Source organism: Bos indicus, chromosome 1, assembly GCF_029378745.1.
Source record: "Bos indicus isolate NIAB-ARS_2022 breed Sahiwal x Tharparkar chromosome 1, NIAB-ARS_B.indTharparkar_mat_pri_1.0, whole genome shotgun sequence".
NCBI classification, from domain to species: Eukaryota; Metazoa; Chordata; class Mammalia; order Artiodactyla; family Bovidae; genus Bos; species Bos indicus.
In genome coordinates this window covers 88614075-88626316 of record NC_091760.1, presented here as the reverse complement: position 1 = coordinate 88626316, position 12242 = coordinate 88614075, and the positions used below count along the sequence as shown (strand labels likewise).

Below are 12242 nucleotides of genomic sequence, written 5' to 3'. Positions count from 1 at the left end.
TATTATGATGACATTTATATTGATTTTGAAATCATAAATAATACTATATATTATTTATGAATACATATGGTATTAATATAATTATGTACAAGAAATAGTAAATTCAAGATGTGGATTTATCTGGGGAGGCATGAAACTAAAATTGGGAAAAGGTACAGTGGGTTTCAGCTGAATCTGTACTTTAAAATATCAGAATAAAATGTGGCAAAATGCTAGGACTTGATAGTGCTGGTGAACTGGTTGATGAGTATATGTATGTCTGTTTAGTAATCTGCTCTACTTTGTATATGTGAAATAATTTTTAAAGTTTTTAATTTTTGTACATAGCAGCATTATTCACAATAGCCAAGAGGTAGAAACAGCCCAATGTCCATCAACAGATAAATGACAAACAAAATGTAGTATATACATACACTGAATACTATTCAGCCTATAAAGGAAAGAAATTCTGACATACACTACAACATGGATAAACACTGAGGACATTATGCTAAATGAAATAAGACAGTCACTAGAAGACAAAGACTGTATGACTTCGCCTACAAACGGAACCTAGTCAAATTCATAAAGACAGAGTAGAATGATGGTTGTCGTGCTCAGAGGGAAGAGCATATTTTTAATGAGCTAAGGAGTTTCAGTTTGGGAAGATGAAAACAGTTCTGGAGTTGGGGGATGATGATAATTGCACAACAATATGAATGTACTTAATGATGCCACTGAATTGTAGACTTTGAAATGGTTAAAATGATACACTTTGTTATGTATATTTTACTACAATTTTAAAGTTCTTTTAATTTAAACAAATCACAACTCTCTATATATATATATATCTCCATCAACAAGTGAAAAGTGTTAGTCGCTCAGTCATGTCCAACTCTTTGCAACCCCATGGACAATAGCCTCCAGGCTCCACTGTCTCCTCCAGGCAAGAATACTTGAGTGGGTTACCATTCCCTTCTCCAGGGGATCTTCCCAACCAAGGAATTGAACCCAGGTCTTCTTCACTGTAGAAGTATTCTTTACCATCTGAGCTACCAGGAATGTCCATCAATGGAAGACCAAAACAAAAAGAAACTTTGGAAATCATACAAGGGAATACCACATAGTCAAAAGGAATGAGATCCACACTTGCTGGTCCAGATGGCTGCCAAGGCAAATGGGTCCCTGGAAAAAGTGTACGGAATACCACCATTCATACTACATTGCATATCTCTAGGAAAAAATATCTAAGAAATTGGTAACTGCGATCACCTCTGGGGAAGAAACAGGGGAGCATGAGTTTAGGGGTGAGATTAGGACTTACCTATTCAAAAACTCAACTGATTTTCCTTTTTTAAAAACCAGTTTTTCAATGATCAATTCTCTAAATTATCCATATGACCAAGAGGGATGAAATTAAATAACTGGAATTCACACCTAATACCCCAACTCTGAGTAGATGAATTTTAGAGAAGTTAGGTGGCATGCCCAAGAGCACGCAGGTGACAGAACTGGCTAGTTATCTTAGCATGCACTTATTCTAAGGATGCAAAATATTTAATAAAAGACTTTAAAGTATGTCTCTGTACTGCTAGTTTATTGAGGCAGAAAACAATATGTTCTCCAAAGCAAATTATGTTTGCTTAGTACCATGGAGTTTAGTTTGTATACTGTCAGCATGATTTACACATCTGGTAACATTTGCCCCTGTACCTAATTTTTTAAATTTTTCAACAATCTTCTTTAATGAGAGGTTTTTCTAGTCCTTTCCTTCTAGACTTTTGTTGATTATCATTTTAACAGTTTCCATGCTTGTTTTTCACAAACCCAAAAATGTGTGAATGATGGATTCTTTAAAGCAAAATAGACATTTTTAAAAACATCATAAATCCATACACATATATGCATACAGGAGCTTCCCTGGTGGCTCAGACGGTAAAGAATCTGCCTGCAATGCAGGAGACCCAGCTTCAGTCCCTGGGTTGGGAAGATTCCCTGGAGGAGGTATGGCAACTCACTCCAGCATTCTTGCCTGGAGAATCCCATGGACAGAGGAGCCTGACAGGCTCCATGGAGTCACAGAGTCAGACACAACTAAGAGACTAACACTTTCACTTTTCACATATGCAAATATATACAAACATATATATCCTGAATGCAGATCTGCTACGTTCCTCACTCTGCACACTTTGGCAGCTAAAGCTGTAAAAGAATACACTCAGTATCTCCCAAAGACATACCTGCCTTTGCTTTGTGTACGGATAAAAACTCCTTCCCACCACTAGGTGGTTTTTAAGCCAAAGATCCTTCTTCAAAGATAGTGTACCAACCACATTCAAACAGTTAACTGTAAGATTTAGAGAGTCCACAGGGTGGCACTAGATACCTTTGGTCAAAGTCCATAACCTAGTAAGCTACTTCTAGAAAACAGGGATAGAAAAGGGCCTCCGGCATCAGCAAAGATTAAAAACTGAAGCTAATATGAAAGACATCTTGTTCCTGTCTGGAGGGATGGCTGCCAGCCAAAACACATTTGAAACTCTAATTATGTACTTAAAGACTTATCCAAAATGCCAAGCAGAAGTTACAGAGTGCCCGTGGAGGAGCATATTTCTTCCAGTGGCAAATTTCCATCTGTTCCTTTGGACATACTTCATTATAAGTATTTGATCATCTTAATACATATTTCCATCTACTCCTCCCTAATACACATCTCTCTCTCTCTCTCTCTCTCTCTCACTCTCTCTCTCTCTCTCTCTCTCTCTCACACACACACACACACACACAATAGAGTATATTTTTAGGTAAATTTTTTTCCTTGTAGAGGGTAAGAACTCATAATCATATCTCTATTAAATAATATTTATACTTCAAAATAGTTACTTGCCTTTATATTGTTTGCAGTTCCCAATTTTCAACAGTTTATGAATATCTCACAAGAGGAACAAAACTCAGTGGGTTCATCCTCACCTCAGATGATAAAAATCTTAAAACTTATCACAAAAAGACCTATTTCTGATCTTAACACTCTTATATCAATTCATAAGAGACTGCGAACATCTAGTGTCAGTCCTCTCCACACAGGCAAGTTGAAAAGATAACACCCAGTGCTTGACCTTGAATAGATTTTCAGCAAACAAATAAGCCTTAGAAATGCCTGAAGAAAGAAAATCTGACAAGCTCAAGTGGTTAAAAACTATTTTCATGTTCATTATCATGACTTTAAGCTAAAAATCTCTTGGACATGATTTCATAAAATGTGCTGATGCCTTGAGTATTTTACAACACAGATAGATTCAATGAGCTCTGTTCTCTTCATTCAGAAACATTTTTTTGTGCAGACACAAGAATTTTTCCCACGACAGTAAGTGTATGTGTCTTGCATCCCGATTAAACAAAGCACAACAGCATCTTCCAGGGCTCTAACCTTTTTAAAATGAGCATTTAAGCTGAAAAGCACATTGCATGCTGTCAACCAGAGTGCTTCAAAGACCATTCCTCAATAATACATTGTGTATGTAAGCTGATTATATTTGCAAAAGTATTTTATATATGAACACCCAAAAGATTATTGGGCATATTTGCCTCTTAATATGTGTTTACTTCCAGAAGCAACAGTTACAGTCCTGCTAAGCAACTTTTCTCAGAATTTGAAGGAAAGATTAAACTTAAATCTAAAAATTAAATCTATCAATAAAATTGAGAACTTGCTCCAATTGAGTGAGGAGAACTCCAGCAATGGTAGAATGGGGTAGTGGTCAAATCTACCATTTTGGTAGGGTCAACTCTACTGCATGCCCAAGTAGGTGACAATATACTCTGAGTTCAAGAAAAAAGCTGTGGCCTGTGGCTCAGTCATGTCTGCTGACTTTTTGCGACCCCATAGACCATAGCCCACCAGACTCCTGTCCATGGGATTTCTCAGGCAAGAATACTGGAGTGGACTGACACTTCCTTCTCCAGGGAATCTTCCCAACCCAGGGATCAAACAGCGTCTCCTGCAAGTCTCTTGCATTGGAGGCATACCCTTTACCACAGAGCCACTGCGGAAGCCCCATGAGTTCTAGAAGCAGGTGGCAAATTACATGCAGATGGATAAAAGGTGAATCCTCAGCCATCAACCATCTGCATCAAAAATAACACCTCAGCACCTCAGTGCTGATGATGCACCTTCTTTCTTTGATCCCCAACTCACAACCAAATGATTTGCAGACAAGACTCAGAAACTCTTTTATTAAGTTGAACACAAAATGACTGCTATAATAACGTCAAGCCTTTATCAGAAATCAGTACATAAATGAGGATACACAGCCAAAATGAGCCATCAACAGAAGCAGTGTAAATTTTAAATAACTTTCAGGATTCTCTATGCAATATGCTTAAGAAAATAAAACCAAAAGAGCAATTTCAATTTCACAGTTCACAGTTGATTGGCTTCAATCCCAAGACATTTTTGTCATTTATGTAGCCTCAGAACACAGATTTCCAAAGTGATGACTGGCACAAAGCCCCAACAGCATACACAGATGTTAAATCCCTGTATGACATTTAGGGCAAATTATAGGAAACAACCCCAATTTCATACAGTTCTGGCAGGCATTTTTCAGCTATATCCTTTATCAGAAACATCATTCTAGGGAAACAGTAAAAGCAATTTTAAAAGTTTGCCATGCCATTAAATGAAGGGTTATAAAGTTTCCCTCGGCTCCACGATTTTATTCTCTAATTTAAAACAATGAGCTAAAATGCAACATTAACAGTGAAAGCAAAATTAGTTTTGCTTCTGGATCTAGAGCATACATCAGAGAGAGGCAACTTATTGTCTTAGCAGACACATGGAATGCTTTAGAGCAGAGTCTGCCACACTCTAGTAAGGCATTTCAAAGCAGACACCCCATACCCAGACTAAATTACTATGGTCAGCTGAGGATATCACAAGGTGGACACCAATTAACACAGAATCAACAAGAAATTCTTACAAAATGACACACATTTACAAAACCACAGAAAGATGCTCAAGTACTAAAAGAAGGTAAAACAATGACCAGCCACTCTAAAAGTTTTGTTCCTGTAAATGCCAGATTTTCAGAATAGAACAAGCCACTTTATATGTGCTTTGCACTAGGATAATATTGTTCATCCGGACACATGGGGTTTCTTTTCCTTAAAAAAATATATCATATAGAGAATATACATATAATCAGTGATATAGAACATTTATTTTCACTAGTGAGGGGGTCACTTAAGCACTTACACAGAAAGAGTTATGAGTGAATCATGAAGGTTATGTAAATGTGAAAGGAAATCTGATAAAACCTGTATTATTAGTATTTAACAGCAAAGTGAGATTTTTAGCAGTTGCATTGACTTAATGAGAAACTATGACCATGGAAAAATCTTTTAAGTTCAAAGAATTGTAAAATGTCCAAAAAAATGAAAGTCTAATTAGTAAAAATACATAGTTTCATTTTAAGCGCCCTAAAGGGAGTGTTTATTTTGAAAGCCATGAATTTTATCAAAGAGCACAAGAATATGAATCCAGGATATCAAAATTTCAGTTCTGACTTACCCACTGAAGCTTCATAATCTGCAACAAGTCACTTAAATTCTTCTGATTTTGTCCACAAAATAATTGGCATAAAAATAAAGGCATATGTCAATAATTTTTTCCTAAACAGTACTAGAGTAAAGCTAAAGATGGTTACTAAGGCTTACAATTTCAACAACTCATTGTACAGTACAATCATTTTTAATCCTGCTAATTATGGCTAAGAGAAAGCATGGGCAGTTACAATTCTCCGGGAATTCAAAGGCTTTAGATAAACGAATGGTTTCAACTTTCTAAACTACTCCATCTGTTCTTCTAGAGTTGTTTTAAACAGCTAATCGTCTGTGGGGCTGACCCTTTATGCCGCTCTATTCTCTGGTAGAACAGGTGAAAGTAGTAAAGCGAGAAATGATACCAGGAGAAAAACGCAGCCGCAGATTGAAATGAGGTATAAGCTGATTTAATAAACCCCAACCAGTAATTTACAGTTTTCTAAAGAAGCTGCATAGTTGAGCAAACATACATCAAAAAAGAGGGATAAAGAAAAAATTCTTAACACGAAGCTTTAAAATGTATGACAATTAAGCATTAAAATGACCAACACCAAAAAACTTCAGTTTGAAAAGGAGTTGTCTTCCCTCACTCTAAGCATATACAAAAACAGAAACAAGAAGGCTAAAGTCCACAGGAGAAAAAGACATATGTTAACTGGCTCAGGTTATCAACTTCATACACTGCTTGTTAAAAGATGTTAATATGTAAACAGATATTAAACTATAACTAATTATGCCTATGCTGAATTGTTTAGGCAAGTATCTGAAATTTACACTAAAATGTATATATTTTTAAAACTCCATTGTTCAACGGATAAACAGAGGGACAGACAAATATATGGTAATATAAGTACTGGAAAATGTTAATAGTAGAATCTAGTGCTAATATACTGTAAAATTCATTAAGTTTAAGGTACATTTAAAATTTCTCATAATAAACTGTCAAGAAAAATGTTAGTATTTCTGCAGTAAAATTAATTTAGCAGTGCATTTTAGAGACTCAAAGAGTACAGGCAATTTAGAATTTTAAATTCATTGAAGTAAGGAAAATTTTACTTTAAAACATCTTGAACCTGATTTGTGAAGATACCTGTTTTAAATGTAGAGATGAACTATAACAGCACAATGAATAAGTATTATGCATGACAGTCTTCAGTTCATGTGCAAATACATAATTCTATCCTCTCTACAGTATTAGATAAGACAGTATTTGAAAATGACACTGAAATAAAGTTTTTCCAAACATCAATATCAAGCTCTTCCCAATCCATCACACTATCGATCACTACATATAAATACAATGCAGATCAAAGTGGAAAAAAAAAAAATCAATGACCGTTGCCAGCCTTGGACAACTGGATTCATTTTTAGGATGTATGGTTCCTGATTAATTATCACATAGTTTTACTCAATATCAAATTGAGATTGCATGAATAAAAAAAAAAGATGTAAAACATAGAATTCACACAAAGCTTTGTTATTCCAAGCTCCTATTTTATGCATTGTGACTAATGGCAATAATTCTATCATCTCTTCTTTCTGTGAAATGCTAAAACTTGCTAAAGGCACTCATAATCTGGGCTTAACAAAGACAGGGTCACATGGGACCATAAGCCAGTATTTTTTTGGTAGCTACCCAGAAGGGGAGTTGATAAATGATCCTCCCATTCATAGCGGCAAGACAAAGTCAAACAGCTATGAGTAGAAATGTCGTATGAGAAGCTATTTACACAGCTATTTGTCTATTTAGTAAGACTGACAGTGATAGCTCACAATGACAGGGGTCCACCACCAAAAAAATTAAAGCAACAAGACATCCTTTACAACGCATGAAACATCTAAATGGTGATTTGGCTGGTTGAAAACAGAAAAGCCAGCAAGATGGAATCTTTTTAAAGTATCTGTTCAAAAGCCTGCATTAAACTTTTACCTATACTGACAAAACATTTCTCTACTTCTAAAGTAGTTCTGTTGTCTTTCGTATATGCCCCACCAAGTTTTTAAAAGGTCCTTCCAGCCTGTGTTCTGACACTGAGGAAACAAAACAGATTAGGTTCCAAATCCATCACTCTTAGGCCTCTCTGTAGAGGGCATTATGCAGAACAGTTACATGTCTCCCCTGACACAAGCGAGACTCGTTTTAAATGGGTCACTGAACAGTCCTCCAACTGTCGTTGTTCATAGTCCCAGCTGATTCAGGAGTGAGGGAATCATTAAAACCACCATTAATCCTTCGAGTCTATCTACATATGAAGATTTAATCAGATACACAATATATATGTATATACACATACATGTGTATATATATGTATCTTTAATCCTAGTTCAAAGTATAGATACAAGCAAGCACACCAGTATTGTAGAACAGCTCTATAAAATAAGGTGGAAGATCTCATGCTTTCCTTTCAGCTGTTTAAGTTAGAGGGACATGGAGATGATCTCAGACAGCCATGATTGATTTTTCATTCAATCTCAGGGTTTCAAAAAATTCTAAATGGTTTTCTAAGTTTATCAACTAAGGAGAAGGGGCAACAGTGAGGAAGAGTTGGAGGAAGTTTTTGCAAATGGTATAGGACAGTTATTCACCTTGCAGATTTCAGTGCAATAAGAGACAAACAGACACACGTCATAAACAACATGCACATATTTACAAGTTATAATACAGGACATACAAAGACAAAACCAACAAAACATTTTCTGTTCAATGTGGAGTTGGAAGGATCACATGGCACACTCAGCTCTGTAACTGAGTATTTTTGAAAAAACACTTAGAAGACATAAGCAATCTAATCTTTTAATCGGAACACCAAAATTTTTCCTTTACATCTTCTTGCCCTCGATATTTTAGAAGAGTTTCTAATTGTTATCTTCAACATTGATTTCTGAATGACAAAGTACATGAAGATATTCACAGAGAAGAGACTTTGATGCTCTGCGTTCTTCTTGTAGATCTAGAACTAGAATCTACTTATTTGACTAAAGGTTTTCCATCGGTTAGGCCTCTGTCCATCCTTGTATACAGTACGTAAAAAGATATTAATGTGATTCCTGGGGAGCACAGGGTGCAAATTCTAAAGGATATTACAGAGCAGGACCTGATTTTACTAAACGAAACTGACAGAGATCACATACCACTGAGTGCAGTACTAACAGCCTTCTTTGACAGGAAAAAAACAACACTGTCCATAAGGAATGCATGAGCATGAGAAACTGTAGCATGCAGAGGTGTATTTACCTATGCATTTCCTTTCTGACACCTCTGTCACCATCTGTTTCACCTATGGAACAAGGAGAATGTTGCAAGGTAACAAGCCCAAAACACAACCCACTGTCATAGAGATTTGTGATTCTTTTTTTGGATGTGTATGTAACCTTTATAAACATGAAAGTTATTTATCGACTGCTAGAGTTTGGAAAGTAAGGAGCAAACCCAGCTATTGTAGGCAATATGGTTTCTAAGGTGTCATATAAAGCAAACATCAGTCTTGTTTAGTGCAAAGAAATAGAACAAGTAAGAAATAACACTATAAATCTAACTTTTTTCTTTAAAAGAAAATGCGTTTATGCATTCATAACATCCATTAAGAGCACTGAGAGACTAGAAACCTGAATATGCAAGGCCAGGAAAAACACCAAGGCCTTAAGTCCACTGCTATTACATATATAAAACGAAATTGTTAAGTGGGGACAGTAGAGAAGATCATTCCATTAATTTTATCTGCAAAGAAAAAACTGAAAGTGGATGAATGCCACTTGTATAAAATGTAAATTCTTATCCACAATCTTTTACTGTTATCTAAGGATTCAATGAAATCTTCTCTATGGAATCACATAAAACTATACATACACAGATTTATATATGTGTGTGTACTTATACAACTACATACATATATACACACACATACATATACATGTGTATACATATATGTAGTCACACACAGAGAGGGGAAAAAAGAATTTTTAAATAATCATAGAACCATGTGGCCAGCACTGTCATATTAAAATCTACCAAAAAATTACACTTAGCAGCAAAATGAGTAACCTACTAATCAATAAGAGAAGCTCTAAATTGCTCTAAAATAATCAATTATACTTCATAGCTTACTGCAAAAAGTGTTATTATACTGATTCACAGGTCTCGATAGAACTTCAACAGAACATTATTTCATTCTTCTGCTCCTGGGAGAAAATAAAACTTCTAAGTAATTCTACTTTTAGAATTAAAAAACCATGACTTCAACAGAAGGGTAACTTGAGAGTGTACCAGAGAGTGTACCAGTGTACCAGTATCACAAAACTTAATTTTAAATATGGGTCTAGATAATTCAAAAATTGTTCAGCAGTACTAAAGGAATGGAATGATGATTATAATTTTCCTTCTCCTTATCTTTTTGCCGATAGAATTTTTAAGGAAAAATAGGAGTTTTATTTTTAATTAGTAATATAAGCAATCAAAAGTGACTTTACCATAGTGCAAAGATATTGCTCAATATAAACTTCTATGAACATGGCCTTTCAAAAGGAGTATGGATGAGCACCCATCTTATCCATGTAAATACAGTAAATAAGTAAAATACAGTTAGTGAAAGTTCATAGAATCCTCCATTGGTTAATCTAGACAAAATACTAGAGCTTCTCATTTTAAAAACAAAAAGCAAAAATAATAATACTGTTCTAATTATCAGATATGAAAGTAATCTATATTTTTATTAATCTATATCTTCAAAGAAGCTGAATTATAAAGAATAATGCCAAAGTTCAGGTATTTTTCTATTGGAAATGCTACTAAAATTTGATTAACTGTTTTAAAAAAATTCTTTTCTTTCTTGGAAATAGTAAAGTAGTGATATTTTTCAGGACAGTCTACAAATTAGCAAGACAATGAAGAATGTGAGTATAATTTAAGGATCTGTCTATCTAAAAAGTCTATCAAAACAAATATCAAGGGTTCTGAACTTACGGTTGAGACCATCACATAAGTGCATGTTATCATCATGAAGTAACTCTAAGTTGAAAAATCAAATACATTTCATTTCCCAACACCAGCTGAAAAAAATATATTTAAAAAAATCACATCTATCCTAAACTTATTGGATATTCAAATATGGGGCTTGGAAAACCTACAACACCGTTCTGGGACATGAAAATGAGCTAATTGGATAAGCTAATTCAACTGGGGGAGAAAAAAAGAGGAGAAAAGAAGGTGAATTTAAATGTGCGAAATTCACAACTGAAAATCAAGTTTCGCTATCTGGAAGTACACAAACACATTAGAAGTGTCTGAATCCACGAGAACCTGCATTTCAATAAGGAAGGGACATGATAAACAGAAAACACTGTTCTGGGCAAGATTCTAATGCAGTTTCCATAGTATATCCTACTGACAATTCATTGAGTTGAGATGGTAGTTCCAAAGAAACCTTAGGAAACTAAAATCTTTGCTTACCTGCTTTTACTGTGATCTGAAGCAAAAACTCGATAAAATTATTTAACAATACATAACACTAACACTGTAAAAGAATATGAAGTTTTTAAATAGTTAAAGCTCTATGTGGTCAGGCTACTAGTTGACCAGAACTTGGTCAAGATAAAAAGGTATGTCTCATGGGGTAGGTAGGTCACAGGCTTAAAGCAGCTCAACACAACTGACCTGAAAAAGCATCATGACTTAAGCACATTCTCTTCCTTCCCCAATTCTGACACCTTATGGTACCACTGCAGGTTATATGTATAAACATTAAGCAGAGGAATGTACTCATATCAAAAGAACCACAAAGCAGGGCATGTTGACATAAGGCGAGCAACAGGCAGGACAAGCTGCTCCATCTGAATATGACAATCCCTATACGTAGCCCAGATTCTCCATCTCATTCCTGTACCGCTGTTCAGACACCTTGCTTTTATGTTGCTTGCTCTCTAAATGCTGCCGGAATTCCACCTCTTCGCCAGCCCCGACATTACACATGGAGCAGTAAAACTGGCCGCTTGGAGTAACACACATGGCCAGATCACGTGGAATTCTCTGCCGAGAGCGGGGATTGAAGTAAGGACCTGCTGAAACAAAGAGACAAAAGTAATATATTCACTTCAAAATACTCACTAAGCGAATGATGGTCTGACCAATTACCACTGTAATTTGTAATTCTAACCTCAAAGTATAAAATTCACAGATTCCTAGTTTGAAAAAAATGGGAAGTTAACAGGTTTTTTTAAATTACAATTTTATACAGGTTCAGTCTAAAAAGCTAAAATGACTCTTCCAACTATTGTCAGAAATGTTACTGTGGAGCAAACCCAAACTCTAAATGGCAATGTCTTTAAAAAGTGAATATAATTTTAGAAATACTTTCATTTCTAAGCATTATATCAAAAGTTATATCATTATGCTTATACTTTAATCCAAAAATTCTACTTCTAAGAATTTCACTAAGAAAATGTTGATAATTTTTGCATAGAGATTTATCAATGAGGACATTTATTTAACTAGAGTTTATAAAAGTTTTTTGGGGGAGGGTAAGGATAAAGGAAAGATCCAAACATACAACTCATGTATAATATGTATATCATATAAGAAACGAATCACCAGTCCAGGTTCGATGCATGATACTGGATGCTTGGGGCTGGTGCACTGGGATGACCCAGAGGGATGGTATGGGGAGGGA

At 35.3% G+C, this 12242-nt stretch overlaps 1 protein-coding gene across 3 annotated transcripts in view; it reads right to left on the bottom strand.

Moving 5' to 3' along the window:
* Positions 1-4184: 4184 nt before the first annotated feature.
* ZMAT3 (zinc finger matrin-type 3) overlaps positions 4185-12242 on the bottom strand; it is a 38824-nt gene continuing 30766 nt past the window's right edge. For 2 of the 3 annotated variants that reach the window (XM_019959439.2, XM_070791646.1), the window contains exon 6: positions 4185-11634. In XM_019959439.2, the coding sequence (XP_019814998.1) occupies positions 11423-11634 (212 nt within the window). In that variant the 3' untranslated portion in view covers positions 4185-11422. The remainder of the gene's footprint in view (positions 11635-12242) is intronic. The other variant, XM_019959445.2, reaches the window with a different exon arrangement.